The sequence below is a fragment of the Chelmon rostratus genome, chromosome 14 (assembly GCF_017976325.1).
Source record: "Chelmon rostratus isolate fCheRos1 chromosome 14, fCheRos1.pri, whole genome shotgun sequence".
In the NCBI taxonomy this organism is placed as follows: Eukaryota; Metazoa; Chordata; class Actinopteri; order Chaetodontiformes; family Chaetodontidae; genus Chelmon; species Chelmon rostratus.
Genome location: NC_055671.1, coordinates 365,265 through 388,434, shown reverse-complemented (window position 1 = coordinate 388,434; position 23,170 = coordinate 365,265). Strand labels below are relative to the sequence as shown.

The 23,170-nt window shown below is 39.1% G+C and overlaps 1 protein-coding gene across 1 annotated transcript in view; it reads left to right on the top strand.

Annotated features, from left to right (window-relative positions):
- Nucleotides 1-860: 860 nt before the first annotated feature.
- The window catches only part of sim2 (SIM bHLH transcription factor 2), a 30,381-nt gene continuing 8,071 nt past the window's right edge, over nucleotides 861-23,170 (top strand). The window contains exons 1-10 of the mRNA XM_041952679.1: nucleotides 861-1,035; nucleotides 6,321-6,403; nucleotides 12,990-13,079; nucleotides 13,295-13,403; nucleotides 14,328-14,413; nucleotides 14,987-15,183; nucleotides 15,746-15,852; nucleotides 16,826-16,973; nucleotides 17,073-17,226; nucleotides 18,524-18,683. Of these exons, the coding sequence (XP_041808613.1) occupies nucleotides 861-1,035; nucleotides 6,321-6,403; nucleotides 12,990-13,079; nucleotides 13,295-13,403; nucleotides 14,328-14,413; nucleotides 14,987-15,183; nucleotides 15,746-15,852; nucleotides 16,826-16,973; nucleotides 17,073-17,226; nucleotides 18,524-18,683 (1,309 nt within the window). The remainder of the gene's footprint in view (nucleotides 1,036-6,320; nucleotides 6,404-12,989; nucleotides 13,080-13,294; nucleotides 13,404-14,327; nucleotides 14,414-14,986; nucleotides 15,184-15,745; nucleotides 15,853-16,825; nucleotides 16,974-17,072; nucleotides 17,227-18,523; nucleotides 18,684-23,170) is intronic.

Sequence of the window (23,170 nt, the reverse complement as noted above, 5' to 3'; positions counted from 1 at the left end):
TTCCTGGCTTCTTCTATCACTGTATATGATATACTATGTATGGTATCAAACTAATACTATGAAAATGCATGTTACCGCAGTAAAGAATTAAAATGCTTTTATCAAAAGCATGTGGTGAATGTTTCATCTTTATACCTGAATCATGTTTTGTATTTGTTGAATATACTGTCATTACTGTAGGTGAGCAGTTTGTGGTAGTTTGTAGACACACGCAAACACACACAGCTGAGAGAGAGAGAGAGAGAGAGAGAGAGAGAGAGAGAGAGAGAGATGTGGTCTGAGAGGTTTTCAGACTAGCTCAGTTTTCTGCTGCCCTGTGCAGTGCATATGGTTACAACACACATTTGGTAATTTCTGTTAGTGTTGTATCTGTTTTTTTCTTTTCTGCGCACTACAGTGTCGATGTCCAGAGAGCAGGAAATCTGGACGTCTGGATATCTGGATGAGAGGAAAACTGACAGCATCGTGACAACGCCGCAAGTGGACGTGGCGTTCAGTACCGGGGTGTCTGCAAATTAGTCTGCTGTTAAGACTGAACAGGTGAAGCGTGGAGTTGAACGAAGCCTTATCAAGAACAGTGTTGATGTGTATGCTCTAGGTTTCGGTGTGCGTTAGGCGGCTGATGGCATGGATAAACGAAACATGTATGCTGATCTGTTGTTAAGATTCATATAACGGAATCTTGCTACTCTTGTTCATTTTTAAGTTTTTTTCTGAATAGGAATCTGGAATGAAGGAACGCAAGACTTCGGTTTTTCATCTCTCAGCAACAGTCTAACTATTTGTTTCTTGAGTCTACGGGAAAGAGCTCAGTGGACACATACTTTTAAGCAAGAATAATTTATCTTAAACTTCCAGAAATGAAAGACAAATGCAAGAACGCGGCGAAGACGCGGAGAGAGAAAGAGAACGGAGAATTTTATGAGCTGGCCAAGCTGTTGCCTCTGCCGGCGGCCATCACCTCCCAACTGGACAAGGCCTCCATCATTCGGCTGACCAGCAGCTACCTCAAGATGAGGGCAGTCTTCCCCGACGGTAGGCACTCAGGGAGCAGGGAGCAGGCAGAAAGCGGCGCGCTTAACTGTGGACTGGAAATGTGAACATGAAGGGGTCGTTCCAATTTTAGATTTTGAGGACAGGGGTGAAAATCAAATAAATCTGTATTCATGACCGACAAGGACGACAAACATGAAGCGGACATATGTGTCTGCAAGCTATAGTGACATATTAAGATGTTTAACTGATGCAATACACTCAAAAAATACATTCGTCAAAAACACACGTTCCATATGTTGTGGTATAATAGGCGACAGACAGTAGCCTAGACAATAGGCGTAAATTCATAGCCTTAAGAACATCACAAAATCACGGACCATCGCCATTTTTCTAAATCTGATTATTTTGAAAAAAACAAAACAAAAACAGATTTCAAATATGAAAAGTATATTCCACAATACATGGCAAATATATAACAAAATATATACTTTAATAAATATATGGGGTACCTGTTCCGTTGGAGTTTTCCAGGTGTAAGAAGAAGAAATAATGAATTCCTTAAGAAGAACATACATGCGGGAGCTCTACCGCGTAAATAGATAGATGGATAGATAGATAGATACTTTATTCATCTATGTATCCATATCCAAATATCCAACTATTACACAGAGGAGTTTTCACTAGTGACGAAGAAAACGACAAAATGTGGACTATGAGGAGAAAGAGATCCATACACTCCTTTTTGCTACCACTTTCTAACAAGGCATAATTTGTTACGGGTTTATAAGTAATAACTAATTGCTTTAGATATGGTTAATAAAAAAAATACTATATACATTTCTGTTAAAAAGTGAGATATATGTATATTAATAATTTACCAGGGTCAATAACTGCGTTACAAATACATAGAAAGCATAAACACCAGCCAAATGGATTTTTCACAACCTGACAACCCAGTGCTGTTCTTGTTCTAAAGTACATGATTTATTAACCTTTTAAAAATGCATAAGTCACAAATTATAAAACCTATATCATCGGTACCTAATTAGAAAGTGATTCCCGTTTTTACCGCTTTAAAACAGTTAATATGGTAAATAAAGCTGGAGATAAGCTTTGGAAAAAGCTAGAAAATGAACACTATTTCTATTAACACTGTTAATGTACTTTGCTGGTCTTCGTTCCTCAAAGAGATTGCTACAACATTTGGGAGCTTTTGTGCCACTTTAAGACTCTTGTATAATAATAATAATAATAATAATAATAATAATAATAATAATAACAGAAGAAGAATAAGAATAATCGTTTTATGTATTTTAGTATTACTTCTCCACGATTCTCTCCGCAAAAATGAAAGTGAATTTCAGGCTGGGAGTTTGCACCTTCACTCAATCAAAATCTCTCCGCGCTTCAACACATTTTGTTCATTAGGCTATCAGCGAAGTTTTGAAGTTGTTTTCACACTCTGATTAAAAACTGATGTATAATTTAAACGGGTCACTCATTCGTCAAGGTGAATTATTTCATTAGGCTGCATAGGACTACGTTGGGGCGGGTTAGAGGGCAGGCAAATAGACCTTTTCCTTTCTGTCATTACTCATAAAGTCAGACTCGGAACACGGCCTTTCAAGGCCGTGCCACCCGTGGCAGCGAGTCTTTCAATGCCCCCTCCCTGTCCGAGAAGCAGTGACGCCTCAGCGACAGCATGTATATTTGGACATCAGATTTTGTCTGTTTGCTTCAGCCTCTGTGGCATGTTTTAATAATCTAAAATCTCATGGATCCTTTTTGTGATTTTGTAGTGCATTAAAGCCGCGGGATGTGAGACAGTGAGATTAGTAAATAAACTTTATGTCAGAGGTCTCATCCTTGTCCTCATTTGTAATTATAAATTAATGTAAGAATAATTAGACTACAATTGGCTGATTATAGCCCATGAGATGGCTCTTCAACTTCGAGTTATCTAGAGGCGCGGGGAAGCAGTTTGATACTTATGTGACTGCACCGTCTGTTTCACTGCTCGGAAGAAGCACACTATGTGTTATTATGTTAATATAGACAAATATAGAAGAAGACAGGATCGGTCAGATGTCACACAACTCCGCTGATCTCCTCCTGGTGCAAATACTATTCTAGCCTATATTTAATAGCATCCTAGCATTAATACCCGACGTGCCTTTGATTTGTTAATCCAGGACGCTTTCCGTCAAATTGGCCAAAGCAATATTGAATCTCGGGGGCAGCAGCAGCCTACAGCTGAAACCAATAAACTTGAAATGAAGCTTTTATTATTTGGGGTGCTTTTGAACTAGAGAACCAGTGAGAGGCGGATCCATCCGAGGAAGCACAGTAAACACATTTTCGAAATGTATAGGTTGACCTCGACTGCTGATTTCATGGCTTTTTAATTTGCTTCACATAAAAAACAGGCCAAATAAAACCATTATTAATCTTAGAAATATGGATTTAACGGTGAGTAATATATTGTGAATGGCCAGCAGATTAAGGAGCAAGGTCTCAAAAGATTTTAGGGTAGTTTAGGTCACATTTGTTGATTTAAACAATATGAAGGCTGTAGAAAAATCTCTTGTTTAGATTTAGACTAAATTATTAATATGTGTTTTCTAGTTAAACACTTTTTCAAAGACACGCAGCAGTTTTCCACTGTTAAGGAGAGTTTATGTTTCAGAAACAATTAATATTTAACACTGAAGCCTTAATGATCCATTAGCTTTGTACTGTTTTGGCCCATAATTCTCTGTTTGACCTGGGGGTCCAGTCTCAAAACAAGCTGAACAAAACTGCACATAATAAGCACAGCAAGAAATCATGTGTAATTTCTAAAAATATAACATGTGTATGTTGTTGTTCATATAATTTTTCTGGGTGGACAGAAAGTAAAGTAAAGCACTCAAGCACTGTATTACTACAATTTAGAGAAACTAGGGACAGTGGTGCTTTAGTTCAGTATTTCCATTTAAATGACCACTTCAGAATCAGAATCAGAATACTTTATTGATCCCAGAGGTAAAATTGGGTCAGTTACAGTTGTTCCAACAGTAATAAAACAGAAAGGAAATTACAATGTCCTAAAGATAGAAAAAATATGTACACTATACAACAATGTGTTTAGAGCTGCCGTTATTAGTTACATCTTGGAACTTGGAACTAAGTTTGGAGTCAAAGATTTTACATAGAAAATGCACTCAAAGAATATGTTTTGCAATAGTTTTTATTATCCAGCAGTCTAATGAACACATGAGACCTGAACCTGCCACAATATCACAAAATCTGATCCAAATTACAATTTAGCAGAATTGATTCTGCAGACTGACCTTCTTAGCAAGCGCACACTGTAATTCTGTCAGTCTTTCAGCATAAATTTCTGAATGAAATACTTCCTATCTATGTCAGCTTCTGGTCATACTGATATTGCCTTTCTAAAAACTCAGCCCTAATTTAGATCCATTTTTAATTCTAGATGTATGCAAATGTGGGCTTCCTGCAAGTTTAAAAATTTTGTTGATGAAACATCAGAAGTTCACACATTTGTCTTGAATAATCTGATAACATTTCATTGTGTGATATGTTGGACAATATACTCAACCATACATTTATTTTCTTCTTCAGGCTTCAATTCTGCTCACTACAAAACAGAAAGAAATAATGTTTTGATACTAGAAAGTCAAGGCTAACACCTGCTGATATAAATTTGCTGTCACACTGTTGACCCTCCTAGCTATCTGAAAATCAGAAGAATAATTGAAAAAGGAAGGGTTTAGAAAAACAGTGTCTATTGCAGGTCTTGATCAGGCGATGACAGAACCCTTTTTTTACCTGTACATTTATACAAATATGCATTTTTATTGTTGGAGGAGGTACACATTTACATACATCAAATACTTATTTAATGATAATAAGAATTTCAACAGATTACAGGATCTCTTACTGTACTGAATTATGTTCATCTCCAGTTTATGGAATAATAATGCCGTGGTCATCTTGCAGTCTTTGCCATGTGCATCCACTCTCATGCAAGGTCAATTTTTGGGAAATTTGAAAATTTTACATTTGTAGAAATACTGTTTGAAAACATTCTTAACCTACTAATTTGGAAAAGTTCCACAGTCTAGTACACCTAGGAATTATGTACAGTATATATTGGATGATTCGGACAACAGTACATGAATGTGGACATGAAGTTTCATGGAAATCCATCCAAGCTTTGTTAAGACATAATAATAACACAATGAACATAACGAACAAAATGAACTTCATTGTGGTACCAGAGTAAAAGTCAGGGGCTAACCAACATCAACAGGATTCATCTTTTGAGGATTATGTCTGTTCAAAATTTTGTACAAATCCATCCAGGAGATGATGAGATATGAAAACGGCAATTGTGAGATTAGATTAGGGAACAACCCAATGGGTGGTAGAAGAAAGCAGAGCCACTGCAGTGACAGATCTCATGTCATGTGAAAGGTGACAGCCATTGCATTTGTTTTTCTGTAAAATAGAAGTGGGAAGTGCAAGGTTAGCATGACCCATAGAGTCACAATGGCCACATTTATTGGAAATATGTCAGGTGTGTCAGTGTCATGTTTTGCCTAGCCAAGGCGTGAAATGAATATATGGAATGGAGCATATGGAAATAATTGCAAAATGAAATTTCAACCTGGTATCACATCCTCTCTGGTCGTAGTGTCAGAAAGTGGAGTTGCATAACTCTGGTAGTTCGAAGAAGTACAAAAATGTTTAAATGTTTTATCAAGTTGTCTCTACAGTATAATTGATAAATGGTAAATGGAAAGCATTTATGTACCACTTTTCTAGTCTACCACTCAAAGCGCTTTACAACACATGTCAACATTCACCCATTCACACACACACATTCATACACTGATGCCAGAGGTTGCCGTGTTAGGTGATAACAAGCTCAGCAGGAGTCAAACAGAGCTTTCTATCCAAATCACCCATCATTCACATTGGTGCCATCATAACTTTTGCCTCCTGTCAGTGCCAGAATCATACAAGGTTAGCATTGTGGAGGTCAGCATATTTGGGGTCAAAGTTAAGTTTAGTTTTGAATTTTTTTGCCACAAAACCTCAAACCACAAAAATTAGAGCAGTGCTAACACAGCTGCTCAAGAGAATGCTTTCTCCACTAGAACTAATGCCTTTGATCAGCATGCCGTTGACTGTGCTTATTTGATGGGATAGCCCAGTGACTGTGTCTTTAGCACAGGTATTGTTCTCGTGCATGATAGATGGAGTATCAGTCTTTGTCTCTATGACTGTCTTACCAAGTCTGTTTCTCTCTGTAGGTCTGGGTGACGGATGGGGTCAGTCAACAAGGTTCAGTCCTCTAGACAGCATGGCCAAAGAACTGGGTTCCCACCTTTTACAAGTAAGTAGAAGAAATGACAAACAATGTTCCAGCACTGTAGTATGCTCTTCCATTAACTACTAGTTCTACTATTCTCTGGGTGGGCTATGCGAAGGTATATAGAATGGGGGTCAGGAAACAGCAGCAAATAGCCTGTGCAGTGAATCTGACCATACTCCACATTATTAAACAAGTTAATTATTAAGCAAGTACATTTTAAAATTGAATTTTAGATTACATCAATAATTTTGGGCTAGCAATTACAATTGCTGTATTTGATTCAATTTCAATTCAATTCAGTTTTATTTATATAGCGCCAAATCACAACCAAAGTTGTCCCAGGACACTTTCCATATAGAGCAGGTACAGACCAAACTCTTTATCTACAGAGACCCAACAATTCCCTCATGAACAAGCACTTGGAGACAGTGGTGAGGAAAAACTTCCTTTTAACAGGCAGAAACCTCAAGTAGAACCATCTGCTTCAACCGGCTGGGTGAAAGAGAGAGAGAGAGAGAGACAGAGAGAGAGAGAGAGAGAGAGAGAGAGAGAGAGAGAGAGAGAGAGAGAGAGTGGTCGAAAGAGAGAGAGGGGCAGCGAGAGAGAGGCGCCCTGAGTTTATTATTTCCTCACCTGTGCTGGTTTGGTTTCTTAGTGACTCGTTGTGAAGTCCAGTTGGAGGAGAGGTGCAGAAGAACTGTTTGAGAAAGCCAACCCAGCAGTATACTGCAATATAAGTGCCAAGAATGAGTATGTCTTGCACAGTCCACCACTGGCCTGTTCAGAGCAAGTTGAGAGCTTAGTGGCCTTGTGTTCCATAATGTTTTGGTAATTTTAGTTGGTGAAGGCACACCCATATAAACCTCAATGACATCACAAAGCCCCCTTCATTCATGTTTTTTTCATCTTTCCACTTTCATTCTACATTTTTCAACCAGCTGACATGTGATCACACAGAACAAAGTTTGTTCTGATTATGGCATTAACACCAGTGAGATGGGATATATTAGTGATTCTTACCACAATTTAAATTTTACTTTTATGTTATTTATGACATTGGTCACATTGGTTTTCAACTGCAGATGGTTATTCTATGGAACATTGTGATGCCAAGTAAAACTGCGTACTATTATGCACAGAAAACACACCGACCTAAAAACTTTCAACATATTCAAAAATATGAATTCATCTTTAAAGCAGACATCATCTGCTCTTGCCAACATATTTGAGCTGCTGTATTCATTTAAACTGCAGCCCAGGAGAGTAAAAAGTCTGAGAAAAAGATATTGCATCATGATGTGGAAAATCCTATTTTTAATGGGTATGAAAGTAACAAAAGTGACTGTTTATGTCATAGCCTCTAAAACATGTTACTTGGCTCACTGCTGCTACTAAAAGACCCCCACTCCTGTTTCAACTAAAACTGTTACCATTACTTCGCTATTACTTCCAATCCAACTTATGGTACTGATATAACTACTTAAGCCTGTAACCTGCTTCAGATCCTCATTCTGGTATTATTTTACTCATGTTGATACCACCCACAAAAACACTGTTAAAATCCCTATGACTGAATTATTTTTACCTCGCAACAGTAAATCTATTTCTCCTTAAGTTTATAAAGGCCACAGATACTTCCTCTGTTATCTCTATGCTCACATTCTAACCTTTTTCATTCTGACACACTGTTTTGTTTTTCATTCTGTTGCTCTATCCAAAGCATACCCAAAGTGAATTGAAGGCTGTTTTGAACCATTTGGAGTACATATATGGTTTTGGTCTGCTGAAATGTAGCACTTTGAAGTTTTATTTATTTTTTATTTTTTATTTATTTTTATTTTTTTATTTTTTTTTTGGGGGGGGGGGGGGGGGTTGCAAACAGATGTCTGCAGATGACTGTAGCTGGGATTTATTGGCTGGAAAACACAACTAGCTAGCAACCATGGCTTTTGAGCACAAAGATTTTACAAGCATGGCAAGCTTTCGACTAGTCTAGTAAGCTTATGCTGACGTTTCTATTTGACACATTTTAAAACAAGAACCCTGCAAAATATCTACTTGATGGCTGTGCACATGATAAAAGAATAGGGTAAAACAACATGTCCCAGGCATAACATCAACATCCTCAGTTGATGATCCATATAATTTATACAGGGGAGCAGCATTGTGTACAATATTTTAGTGTAGAGCTAGTTCATGTAGTATGGTATTAAAAATGAAATGAATGTAAAAATAATAACATGTAGGCTAATTAAAATGATATTCATTCTCATATCCCCTGAATTGTCTGGATGCTTACCATAGAAGAAAAAATGTACTTGGGCAAGCAATACAGTGGTTAGATTTAGACCATACTTTATTGTTTGTGTTTTCATACTTTTACATGAGGGAAGAATTTGATGATATGAAAAATGAACAGTGGATGCATGGATCCTGAACAAGTATTTTTCTAATGTAACCTGTAGCCCCAAAAATAATGTAGAAAGCTAATAACATGCCCACTGTCTTTGGACATAACACTTGGTTACTTCAGTAGGTAAAAAGCTAGTTAGGCAGACAGCTTAGTGAGAGCAGATAAAGGCAAGTCTAATCCATGTGTCACACATAGTGTTTTAGGTTTTTTGTTTTAGTGGTAAAATTACCCACTGAAGCAGCATATCCTCGTTTTCAGAATTTCATTTGCTATATGAAGCACCAGTCCTCTGTGCAATTGCCCGAATCGACCTGGTCTCTCTTCAAAAGAAGAGGGGCAGGCACTTTGTTTCAGTGCTGACTCTTGTTGGCTATTGTAGACTGTGGACAGGACTTGGAAGATTGTATTGGGTCAAGTTTGGTGTCAATCGAAAGGTCAGAGTGTAGTGGCCATTTTGATACCAATATATTGCCTATGTGTAAATGGTAGCTGGAGCTATAACAGAGAATACGTGGAAGATTAGCACGTCTGCTGACTAATATGAAATGATGCACAGCAGGATTATTACAATCTTTTGGACTAAGTATTTTACTGGATTGAATCATCTGGATCTTTGCCAATGTAGCAAGACTGTGTTTGTTGGAGTGTTATTGATCAATGGATTACTCTGAGATTTCATTGGTGAGTTGCCTCAATTTTGTAATATTTGGCTGTGTGTGGGTGGCACTTATTGTACCTGCGTTTGTGATTGTATCTTGAAATGTACGAAATGTTCGTACAACATTTGGTTTGCACTATCTGGGGCTATGTCTCAGTCGATGCATGAAATTTGGTAATGATTGAAGTGGGTGTGGTTTTTTACAACAAAACTAAATTTCACATTTTAAACTAAAAAAAAAAAAACATCGAAAGGACTCACCCATACATCCCACAGAGCTGGAATATTTTCATCACATTCCCTGAATTGTGACAAAAGTTTGTCTTACTGGAAGAAATGGTCAATCCAGAAGTCTTTCACTCTACATGTTTCAAAACATTCAAAATCAATAAACATCTATTTCAGCACAAGTCCTCACTCAAATACCGCCAAAATTGACACAGACATACTCTAGATAGTAGATATGCAATTTCCCAGCTTGGGACAAATAAAGTCTGTCTGTCTGTCTGTCCGTCTGTCTGTCTGTCTGTCTGTCTGTCTGTCTGTCTGTCTATCTATCTATCTATCTATCTATCTATCTATCTATCTATCTATCTATCTATCTATCTAAGTGTGTAGTGTTTCAAATGGTGTTGAGATCACCTGCATGCAGGCTATTCCTTAAATGATATGCCTTGGTCACAGCACATAAAGTCAGTTACACAGATAACTGCAAGGCGCATCCTTGCCATACAGTTACAGTTACTAAATCCTACTTTTCCTTCTTACATTTATTTTTTATGCATTTCTGTGAAATAATTAATGTAGTGGAATGTTCCAGGCGAAGAAAAAAAAGTATAATCACTGACTGCAGGCATGTCTCTTTCAGCCATCAGGCTTCTAAATTTGATTAACAACTTATATTTTATTTTTAGCTAATTAATAAAAACACATAAATATACCATTGTTTAGCAAAAACATTAATATAATAATTTTATAAGTTATTGTGATATCAAACAACAACACGCAAACTTGTGAAGTGAACAGAGAGTCTGTTCATTCATACAGTTGCTATATAAATAAAATCTTGAAGCCACTTTGTCATAGCCAAAACTCTGTGGGCAGCACAAACAAGATGACCACACAAATTTAAAGTAATTATCAACATTTTACTTGAAACACATTTCGTGTCAACTACTGTCATTGACAGCTATATTATCCTGATGCTCTAGTGGTCTACACACATGCCCTTTACATTAAGGTTACCTGTTGAAATCTAGCTTGGCACCAAGGGGAAAGCTGTTTCTGGCCCTCTGTTGTAAACGTTTGTGGTTTAAAAAGTTGACATTCCATATCCTAAGCTGCTTTGAAAATACACAATCTCCTGTGACAAATAAAAAGTTAATGTAATTTCTTATCATTATTTTTGTCTTCTAAAGGTGTTTGTGCAGCAAAATCATCTGAGAAAATTGCCATGTTGCTGCGTGATTGAGACCTTATTACGGTCCACCCCAAACTTGACACAAAAAGGAAAAGTTGCAAACCAATATCTTCCTCCAGGTACAAGAAGTTATATATATTTCCATTCTCTGTGCTGCTCTCAATGTGCAACTTATATGATGTCCATAGGCCTGCAGGCCTGACCTGCATTGCGTTGGCTTGGACCCCATTATTTCACCAAATGAATCACATTTTTGAGTCTTGGCACATGCATCAGAAGTGGTGAAATGTTTCATCTGACATGGTTCTTGGGCATGGGTGTTGTAAAATGGTACTTCTCCTATAGCAGCAGGTTGACTAGATCCACCTCAAATCTGGCCAGAGAAGCCTTCAGACCTTGCTTAAGCTATTTTGTGAACATTGTGCCAGGCAGTTGCCTTGCATTGTGGCAAATTGTGATGTTTGGCCATGAAACAGCAAGGTGTTCTTGAGGGTGTGGGGATGGTCGAAAAGGTCACAAAACTTGGCACATGAGTCAGAATAGGTGATACTGATATCTGATATGGGTCGTAGGATTCGTGTGGTGAAATGGCTCTGCAGTGTCCGGTATAAAATGAAGTAGCCCTTGTGTACCTTTCACCTAGATGTACAAAATTTGGTAGGCACTTATAACATCCCAAGATTTAAAAAAAAAAGTCTCTAGGCTCCATGAGGAATTCACCCATTTTGAAATTAGACTTCAAGGATGTTTATCGGATCCACCTTAATCTTGTTCATATAAAGAATCTTAATAATGAAAAGTTGTTGAGCTTATGAATTTCTGTCAAATGGTGGGGCTGTGGTGAGGGGTCTAATTTATATGTTTTGGCATGAAACAGCGTGTTAAAAAAAAATTCAAAAACACATTGTACAATTTGCCCCAAGCTAAGCAGTTCCGCTCCTTTATTGTGAAGATTGTGAGTTTTCATCAAACAACATTCCAAGGAATTATTATTCTTTCTATGCTAGTGAATCACTAACTGCACCAAACAAATACTGTTTTTTTCTATAGAATGAGTTAAGTAACAAATTCTGAAATAGGGTAATAGAAAATAAATAATAACAATAATAATACCAATAAAACATCAGAATTTGATTACAAATGTTACATTTAGATTTAAACATCTTTGTTGGGGTTAGGGTTAGGGTTTGGTTTAATACAAAATTAATGAGATTTCACTGTATGTTTTACGAATTATATATGTAATGTATGCAGGCTGGCTGTGGCTCAGGACGTAAAGCAGTCATCCACTTATTAGAAGATTGGCAGTTTGATCTCTGCATTCCTGGCCCTTGCAGTCTACAGGTCGAAGTAACCTTGGGCAAAATACATCAATCAATCAATACATACAATCCGAAATTGTTCTTCATGTTGTGCCATCGTTGTGTGAGTGGGTTTTAATAGTTATTACTTGTGATGAGCAGATGGCACCTTGCCACCAGTGCATAAATGGGTGTGTGACTGGGTCAATGCTGGTTCGTGTTGTAAAGTGCATTAAGACTAAAAGCGCAATATAAGTACAGTCCATTTACAAAACACAGTCCATTTCACTTGGATTTTCTATGAGACACATTAAAATTATGAACCTCTCTGTAAAATCTTCACTTCCAGTATTTTAACATCTTATGCCACTATGTATCAAAAGCACCACTCAGAGCATGCATTCAATAACAAAGTGAAAAGAGAAAGTAGAAGGAAATGTAAAGAAGCTACTGATTATGCACCACAAGTCAATTAAATATATATATATAAATCTATAAATACTTAATTACAGTATGTTTGCACTAGCAATCACATTTTAAAGATCTTATTTTTACAAAAAAATGTGGAAAATGCATTTATAATCAATGTTTGCCAATTTGTACAATTTAAAAATAAAAACGCATTTACTCCCAGATGTTTTAATTTTTCTTCGTACTTTGCGGAATTATTTCATAAGAACAAAACTGTAAGCGGTAGGGGGTGGAAAGGTCAGCATCCATTCTTACATCATATGTACAAATGTATTGGCACACAGTAACTTTGTAAAAATGAAAATAACTAACACTAATAACTGGTGTTTCTACTGCTCCCTCAGACTCTGGATGGCTTTGTGTTTGTTGTTGCTTCTGATGGCAAAATCATGTATATCTCTGAAACAGCATCAGTCCACCTTGGCCTGTCCCAGGTAAGACCATCCCTTCACCTCAGCATATAAATTAAACATAAAATGTAAGATGAGCTCTAATTAGTACAATAAATTAGTGTGTGTGTGTGTGTGTGTGTGTGTGTGTGTGTGTGTGTGTTGGGTGGTATTTGTCAGACTATTTTGCATTTTGAGCTGATATCTCAACATAAAGTCAGCACATTTATGAGCACATGCTGGAAATGTACGTACTGCAGGTGGAGCTAACAGGAAACAGTATATTTGAATACATCCACCCATCAGACCATGATGAGATGACAGCAGTGCTGGGTCTTTGCCAGCCCCCACACCATCACTTCTCTCCAGGTACTCAAACACCCTCAACCTCCAGGCTCTTGTGCACATATCATAATATATCACATATATGCAGTATGCATTCTTCAAATGTCATACTCCCTATGCTGCTTCTCTGTCTGTGATGTGGTAAAATGCTCTGAAAACAACCCATTAAGTTTAGCTTGAGTTAATATTTCTTGGCAAAAGAATATTGTAAAACAAAAAGCATGCGGTAGAATGGTGATCATGACATACCTTAGAATTTACGTAGTTTTTATTGTTATTGTTTATACAGTGTTGCTTTCACAGTTTTGCCACTATTGCTATTGCTAATAAATACGTGTCACTCAACTGCTTCACTGCAGAGATAGGTCTGAATTACGTGTTTTGGTCAGTGAGGAGCTGCACTTCTGTTGGTTGGCTACCAACACTGCTCACTTCTTTATAACAATTCAAACATTGCAGTGAAAGTTGATTATTGCTGGTTGTTGTGGGTAATTATTCTTACTGTGATGAATAAGAATGTTGAAATTTTTTTTTACTTAGTAGATGATGGGTCTTGTGGCTTGGATTGTAGCTCCATTGTGTGTTGCTTTTGACAAAAGTGTCTGCCAAATAAATGAATTTAAATGTAAATGTGTTAGGGTCATAAGATTTTCCAATTATGTCTACATAAGTCATATAGCATTAGTAAAGGATTAAGACTCCACTCTAGACAAGGTTTAGGGTTGTGATGGCAACAGAGTGAGCAGAGTAATTAAAGTTGACTCACTGGTGACCACAGGACTGAGATATAGTATTGATTTGATCAGACTTTATTTGTATAGCACTTTTCATACATGTACATTTTAATACACAACACAAAGTGCTTTGAATAATAAAAACACAAAAAATGTAAAAAGACAATATACTCTAATGTGTGAATAATGAGTCTCTAATGTGTTTGTGCGACAGAGTATGAAATAGAGCGCTCCTTCTTCTTGAGGATGAAGTGTGTTCTTGCTAAACGAAATGCAGGACTTACATGTGGGGGGTATAAGGTAGGTACAGCCATGTGATTGTCATTTACCCCAACACACACGATGACTTAATTTGTGATAACTCAAGGCTAACTTTATTAATCTCAAGATATGTTCTCATGAAGCAGCAGCAGCAGCTAGACTTGTCCCGCATTTATAGTAGATCCTGTGGTTTTTGGCTACCAGCTATTTGGCCAACCAGAAGCTGGCTACAAATTTGAGAAATTCAGGAATGTTCAGGTTCCCCTTAATAGAACAAGAGCTCTTGTCATATTGTTTTTTAATCGTTTCAATGAATAGAGCCCTTCATAATCATTACAAGCACACAGGTGAGATGTGTTTGCACTGTGCAACAGGTTAGCGAACAGCCATAGTCTCAAACTAGAAAGTGCTCCTGAAGGAAGATTATTATTATTATAATGATAGAACCACCAAGCAACCACAGTTCAAATGCCAATCTGCTGTTTTGGTTTTGTCAGGTTTGGGAAATACCAGAATGTTGTGTTTGGCACAAACGCTCAACTTTTTCTGTGCCTCTGGATTCCATTGAACATAAACATGCAATGACACTGGTTTCATGCGGTTGTTTCCCAGGTCATCCACTGCAGCGGCTACTTGAAAGTGCGTCAGTACATGATGGACACGCTGTATGAATCCTGTTATCAGACTGTGGGTCTGGTGGCAGTTGGTCATTCCCTGCCCCCCAGTGGTATCACTGAGATCAAACTCCACAGCAACATGTTCATGTTCCGGGCCAGCCTGGACTTTAAACTAATTTTCTTAGACACGAGGTAGGGGAGACACTGGACTGAGTATGTGGATGGATAGATAAAAGTATATGTTATCTTGATTATCCCTGTATGGAATATGAAGTCATCATAAATAATCAACAAAACAATTTGTAACTAGATTGCAGGGCATTTCCTGAGGAAAATGTAGTGGGATTGCATGTACCGAGGTTGTTGAAGATCGAATGAAATATGGGAGTCAATGTATGTCTAGTAAAAAATTCAAAATCATGGAAAGAATATATGACAAAAATGGCCATAGCCTATGTCAGTCTCTTCAGCATCATCCACTGAATCCACAGTCTACTCTTGATTTTTTTCTCATATTTGTTATCTGATTTCTCACCACACGTTGGTGCTATCATTACCACCTCAGAATATATGAAGCACTGAATGATGGTGAAGCTGTTTTTTGAGTTTTCAGTCTTGTAGCGTTTATATTTATATATTCGCTTTTTTAGTATATGGACCGCTGGTTTTGTTAACTGAACATCATGTTGCACTTGAGCACACACTCAACTCCTGACTGTTATCTTGTGCCCTTTCTCCTGTGTGCTGGAGCTAGAGTGGCAGATCTGACAGGCTTTGAGCCTCAGGACCTGATAGAGAAGACCCTGTACCATCACGTGCACACCTGTGATGTTTTCCATCTACGCTGTGCTCACCATTTATGTGAGTCCTTGAAATCCTTAGTCAGACCAAATGGGTGGGAGGGAAAGACCAAGTTTTCGAAGGGCAAATGATCCAGTGAGTGAAGCCCAGATCTACAGAAACTATAGCCTGATACTCTGAAAAACACCAGTTTTGATGGGTTAATATACAGCCATAACACACTACTTTGATGATTACCATGTGCATCTGAGATGGTATGATTCCTTGTGTATTTTCCCCCAGTGAATTTTTGGAATCAGTTTAACAATGAATTATTGTGGGAAACAAATATGATGTATTTCAGCTTTTAGAAGAATTGGATGATGCATGATTAATTACAGTTATTCAGGGTGACCGATTTCCATGTTTGATGTAATGTAGGTGGTGGGGGGGTGTAGGTGTGAACGAAACTGCGCTGAGGAGAAAGAAAATTGTTAAGGTGCTTCAACACAGAGTTCAACTATTGTGAACTTTTGTGAAGAACTGAGGGCAACTGCTGGGTGGAGAGGCATTGACAGGAATCAATATTTTTATAATAATGAAATCGCTATGTGAAAACAACAATGTGAATGGGGGTCACTCTTAGTGATGATCCTACAGAGATTTATTAGGTGAATACAACTTCCCTCAGTTTTATAGTAAGTGTCAGCTCATTGTTTAGCTGTCCTGTCATAGTGTCGTTTTACCCTCTCAATGTTAACCAGCAGACAGACACAGACACAGTTGGAAACTAGCTGGGGAACAAAGTAGAGCATTTCACTGCCAGGTATGTTTCTCAGGAGTTGATAGAGACTAAAATATGGCCAGGTGGCCAGAAACATGACATCAAATTAATGATAATGAGAACTTTCTGCCTCTTTGAATGACTCGCGCACGACACTGTTATAAAAAGAGAACCTTCCTGTGTATAGAGTCCTGTGTGTTTGTTGTTAGGGGCTAATGTCAGATTTGACCATTTTTCCCTCTTTGATCTTGATCTTTTTGTTCCCTGTAGTACTGGTGAAGGGGCAGGTCACCACAAAGTACTACCGCATGTTATCAAAGCAGGGAGGCTGGGTGTGGGTGCAGAGCTACGCCACCATTGTCCACAACAGCCGTTCCTCCAGACCTCAGTGTATTGTCAGTGTTAACTACGTTCTCACGTGAGTTGGCTTCTCCCCATCTAATTCCATTTAAAACCTCCAGTACAAACCAAAACTGGTACTAAGATATGTAATGTATGCCTGTCTCTATGTACACAGTGACATTGAGTGCAAGGAGCTGCAGTTATCTGAAGAACAGAATCGAGCCACTAAGCCTGGTTTCAGTCTCACTTCCTCTCAAGAACACCACAAACAACTCAGAACCAAAGCGATCAAGATGAAAACCAAATTCAGAGCAGCTCCCTATCCTGAGGTGGGACTTCCACTTGGCACAATAATTGTATTTCAGAGTAATCAAAAGATGAATGTTTTCACACAGTTATGATGAAAAATGCTTTGTGTTTTGGTTATTTTACTGAAAAAAATAATATCTTAAACATGTATTTAAGATTTTGAGAATTCAATCACAAGAATATCATTAAATCATGAAATAAACAGGGCTTCTATTTTCATTGTGCTAAGAAAAGTGGGTATCTTGCTACCTTGAAACGTACTTTCAGCATGCATAACAAAATTTTGGCAGCACAAAGCAAGTTGTGAGTTGGTATTTTGGTAAGAAAGAGGTCACCCTGGAAAAATATATCTGAGAATCAGGTCTACTTTCAGCGCAATTTCACTTGTCTGACGATGACACACCATTTGGTGATTCTGTCAACAAGCTGCAAACCTAGAAATTTAATGAAAATGTCTAGACACTGAGGGACTGACACTGGACCTGTATCATGAGTTTCCCTTGCTTCCACTCTGTATGCTCAGCTTATCTGAATCTTTCCATGTGACTGGCTTAAAGTAAGCACTTTTCTCTTCAAAACAGTGGCTAGGGCCTTTATGTACCTGGACTGCAGAGGGTACCAGGCCTTTATTTGGAACAGGCTTGTGTTAAAGAGCCTCTATTTATAATATCCTATTTGATAAGTATGTTCGGTCATATTTTAGTACAAAGCCTCCTTGTTCTCTGATCCACTCCTGTTAAAATGCTATCACATCATTATGCTGCTAATATAAACACTATATTAACACTTCATGTAACCATTTCAAATTTAAAGCCTTCTAGTGATAGAATTCCTTAATTTCTTGACAAAACTTTTATTGTGAAACATGCAGGAAAATTCAGTGACTTGCACATATCCCATGTGGGACTTCAAATAGAACCACTGCCACCCTGTGGCACAAAATAAAATTTGTCTGTGACATGAACACACGTATAGCCACAGTGACTAAAATCAGACAATAGATCAATAATTTTTAAGATGAGACATCCAGAACAACAAAGAACCATATGGTAGATACCATGATAATATTTTTGAATTTTTTTAATCAAAGCAATGGAAATGTACTTCATGCTTACTTGACATGCACGTGATGTATCAGGCACTGAGAGTTTTACGACCATTGTTTTTTGTTTTGTTTTTTCCCCATAGCCATTATTTGACATATTATTGTAATTATTATTTGACACATAAATATAAAACAGAAATGTGTTGGCAGCAGCAAACACCCTTGTATTTCAGTAATCTTTTCTATGCTGTTGAATGTTTGTTCATGCATAGCGGCAGGCCACTAGCCATTTGCAGCTGGACCATTCGATTCGTCAACAGTCTGGCATGGGTACCTCATCTCAGCTGGCTCAGCAGATCATCGGCTCCCTGCACAGCAGAGGGTCTGTTGGATGGAACATCAGTAGCCCCACATTACCCAACAAATACACAGGTACACTATTTATCGATCATTTATCGAGTTTAAGTTACCAAGCTTAAACCTCATTAAGAGGTGATTCCACAAAACACAGTTTTGAAAATCTGCTTTCGAAGTCCACACATGTCTGAGTGCAGTTTTTAGATGTCTGCTTGGGAGAGTGTTGACAAAAAGCTTAATTTTCAGAGGTGGAATGCCAGCTCAGTGGTGATGTAAGGCCCCACAGAGAATAATCAGTTACTATCAGTACCCACCCCCAGATGGCAGACCTTGATTCTTTGGTGGTGGTATCAGAGAGGAGGACGCTGTACAAAACTGTGGTGCATCATGGACAATGACATTCACTCTCTACATGATGCATTGAAAAATGCTGCAGTAAATAATTTTTTCCTGTGGCAATCAAGCTTTACAACTTGGACATAATGTGTAATATTGAGACATCATGTGCTATGTCATGGTTCACATTCACTGAACATTCTGAATTAACCATATGTAATGGTTAGAATTTCCAATGTAACGTGTTTCTTGAAGGCGTCAGCACACATCTTGTGATTTTTCGAGGTAGGTGATGTTATATGGAAAAGACTAGAGGACTGTTGTGGGTTTGCCTGCATTGATAACGAGCAGAGTGCTCATTAAATGCTGTGTTCTGAACTTTTCTGAGTGTTCTTCTTCCTCATTAGGTGTCAGACACACAAGTACATTAAGTGCAATGTTTAAAGTGAGATAAATTTGGCTGATAAACTGGAATTTGATTTGGACTCTGATTCAAGTTTGAAGAGGAGAAACATAAGAACGGCTACAGTGCCATTTTGAAGATATTTAATAACCTAGTACATGAAAGGGTGGGCTTTTATCAAAGGTGCCAACTACCTGGTAAGAAAGCAGAAGCATACATAGGGCTCTGTAAGAGCTAGCAGAGAATTGTTAGTTTGATGACAAAAGTATGAACACACAGAGGTCCAGCTCTTGACACAATCACGTTATCCAGCAACTGCGCCAATCAAAGGAGGTTGCTAAATAAATTAGCCTCCAGTCCAACACACTGAAGCTGCAGGTGGCTATTGTTAATAGCCCCATCTTCCCGCTCTGCCAATAGGAAGAGAACCAGGAAGAGGAAGTTTAGATAAGGTGGGGGTGTGGCCAGCTAGAGTCTCTCTTTGGGACCATGCGGCCTGTTCAGGTGAGTTTGCGTTGTAAGATACAGAGTTGGCTTGTTTTTTGATCTTTTTGGTTGTTTTCCTGTTTTGTTTGCTTCTTGAAGGAAATGTTAGGGTTTGTTTTCCTGCTCTGTTTGCTTTTTGAAGGAAATGGTAGGGTTTGTTGCTTCTTGAAGGAAATGTTAGAAGAGGCTGTTAAATCTAGTCTGTGGTTTAGGCCTCCACCTTCAGCACCCTCTAAATTTTCCACCCCCTACCCGAACAAGGGTCTGTATCCAATCCCTACTTTCATCTTTTGACTCTACCTCTTTATTTTCTACCCCCTACCCGAACCAGGGTTTGTATTCCCACCCCGCTTTTTTGGTGCAGTTGGTGAGAGGCAGGTGCAGATGATGGTAGTGTGGCAATCGGCAGTTACATGTGGCATCTAGGCCTGTGGTAGCATTGTAGCAGCTAACAATAGCTAAAGCGGTGAGAGTATGATAGTATCTTAGCAGTTAGTATTGGTAGCTAGCAATTAACATTAACAGTATAGGTGAATCTAGCTTTATTGTCTTCTTCTGTTCCTCTTAGCAGGTAGCGGTTAGCACGTAACATTAGCTAAATGGTAGCATCGGAACTGTAGTGTCTTCTTCTGTTCTTCTTAGCGGTTAGCATTAGCAATAGTTAAATGGTAGTATCTGTACTGGCCACTACCTGGAGCATCTCTGGGTCAGTTGAATGTGGCGGTGCTGTTTGGATTGTGTAGGAGCAGCGTGAACTGGCACTGGGGGGGTGACTCTGGGACGCCGGAGTTCACTGCCTAACCTCCTGGAGGTGTAGTGGAACTAAGTAGGCGAAACACTGTTGAAGGGAGGTTTCCACCTGATGACCCCCAGAGACGTGTTAGGAATCACTGCTCTTTGGCATGTATAGAGGTAGATTAGAGCTCCAAGGTTCTTCACTGAGAATGAATCCTCTTTTTGAGCACAAGTATCTTGTGTTTAAATTAACTCACAACTAGCTTGGCTAGTGACTGTTGACTCTGTGAATAGAGCAGCTGACAACAAGGGAAAGACCATGTGACTGCTAGGAAAGACAGCTGACAGGAGGGAAAAGACCCCACAGGTGCTGGTATGGGCTAGCAACCCATGGCAGCAGTGGCAAGCCTTAACCTTGCTACAACCAGACTTAGCTACAACCAATATAAGGAAAATACCCCAAGAGTCAGCGAGAGCAGGGGTGGAAGATGACTCACAGGTGGATTGCATGGTAACGAACAGGATAACGGATATGACTATGCCTTGGATACATGACTCAGTGAGGGATGGGGGCACGGACCCATCTCTTAGGGCCAGAGGTAGCAGTACTCAGGTGACAATGAAGGCAACTAAGGAGAGCAAAAGTTGTGCAGCAGAGGATAAGAAGCTTCAAGTTTGCTCATGTGGCTGGCAGAAAATAACATCAATCCGAGGCCTTAGAACTCATCAAGGAAGGAGGAAGTGTTTAGCGGTGGAAGGGCAGAGTGGCCGCATCGACCAGTATTTCTTGAGAAGTCAGTCGAATCAGTCGGATGAAGTCCAGCGACAGGTAGAAAACCACAGTGCGCAGGATATCAGTAACACTATCCCTGGAGAGGAGGAGGTACGGAGAGGGGATGCAGTTGGTGTTGAGGTCAACAGGCCAGCCAAGGAGAGAAGCATGGAGCAGAAAGCTAGAGTTAGGTGGCTGAGGGCTAATGATAGCAAAGAGTGGGAGGCAGTTGATAGAGATTTATCAGTCATATTAAGCAGGCTTAGAGGAGATGTAGTGGATAAATTGGATAAAATTGGAGATGTGATCTACTCCTATGGTCGAGAGAGATTTGGGGTGCTTGTCAAAAGGAAAGGCGAGAGGGTGCAGGTCGGCAAGTCTAGGCGGCAAAGAGAAATAGAGAAGTTAGTAAAGGAAAGGAGGCAGTTAAGAAAGCAGTGGAGGAAGGCGACAGAAGAAGAAAGGGAGGGAATTAAGGTGTTGCAGGAGGAACTGAGAAGCAGGTTAGCAGTACTCAGAAGGGCAGAACACCTTAGGGAGAGGAGAAAGAAGAAGGAACGTGCAAGGTCAGCATTTTTTAGGAACCCCTTTAATTTTGTGAAAGGCTTGTTTAATCAAGAAAAAGGAGGGCAACTTAAGGCAACGAAATCAGAGATTGAACAGTATTTGAAGTCGACGTATTCAGATTCAAAGGAGAATAGGAACATAGGTCTTCCACCTGACATGCCACCATTAGGGGAAGTGGAGCAGGAGATGGATGTGAGCCCACCTAGGTGGAAAGAAGTTGTGGAGGTGGTTAGGCGTGCAAAGGCTTCTTCTGCCCCCGGGCCTAATGGAGTCCCCTACCGTGTCTATAAGAGTGCACCTGGCATCTTAAGGACACTATGGAGATACCTTAGAATAGTTTGGGAGAAACAAAGTATTCCAAGAGCATGGCGGAGGGCAGGAGGTGTCTTCATCCCTAAGGAGAAGGAGTCATCGGACCTTAGCCAGTTTCGGATGATTTCTCTCCTAAATGTTGAGGGAAAGATTTTCTTTAGTATCGTAGCACAGAGGCTGGCTAATTACTTAGAAAGGAATGGTATGATAGATACGACAGTGCAAAAAGCAGGGATACCAGGATTTGCGGGATGCTTAGAGCATACTAGCATGATTTGGCATCAGATTCAGACAGCTAAGAGGGAGAAAAGAGACTTGAATGTTGTATTTTTAGATCTGGCTAATGCGTTTGGGTCAGTGCCACATAACCTTATTTGGAGTTCCTTTGACTACTTTAAAGTGCCGGAGATAGTTGTTAACTTGGTGAAAGCATATTTCCAAGACATCAGTCTGTGTGCAAGTAGCGCAGAGCTCACAACAGGCTGGCAAAGATTGGAGGTTGGTATTATGGCAGGATGTACAGTTTCCCCGCTAGCTTTCACAATGGCTATGGAGGTCATTATTAGGGCTTCCAAGTGGGTCGTAGGTGGGGAGAGACAGCAGAATGGAATGCGTCTTCCACCAATTAGGGCTTATATGGATGATATGACACTGCTAACTTCAACAGTGCCATGTACAAGGAGGTTGTTAGATAAAGTCAATCAGAACCTCAAGTGGGCTAGTATTAAGATTAAGCCTAGTAAGTCAAGGAGTATTTCAATATACAGAGGGAAAGTAAGTGATAGGAAGTTTGCTATAGATGGTGAGGAAATCCCAACAATTAGGGAGAAATCAGTTAAGAGTCTAGGACGGTGGTACAATGTAGACCTGAATGATGTTGAACAGGTTGTGCAATTTAGAAAGGATGTTGCAGAAGGGCTGGAGAGAATAGATAAATCAGGGCTCCCAGGA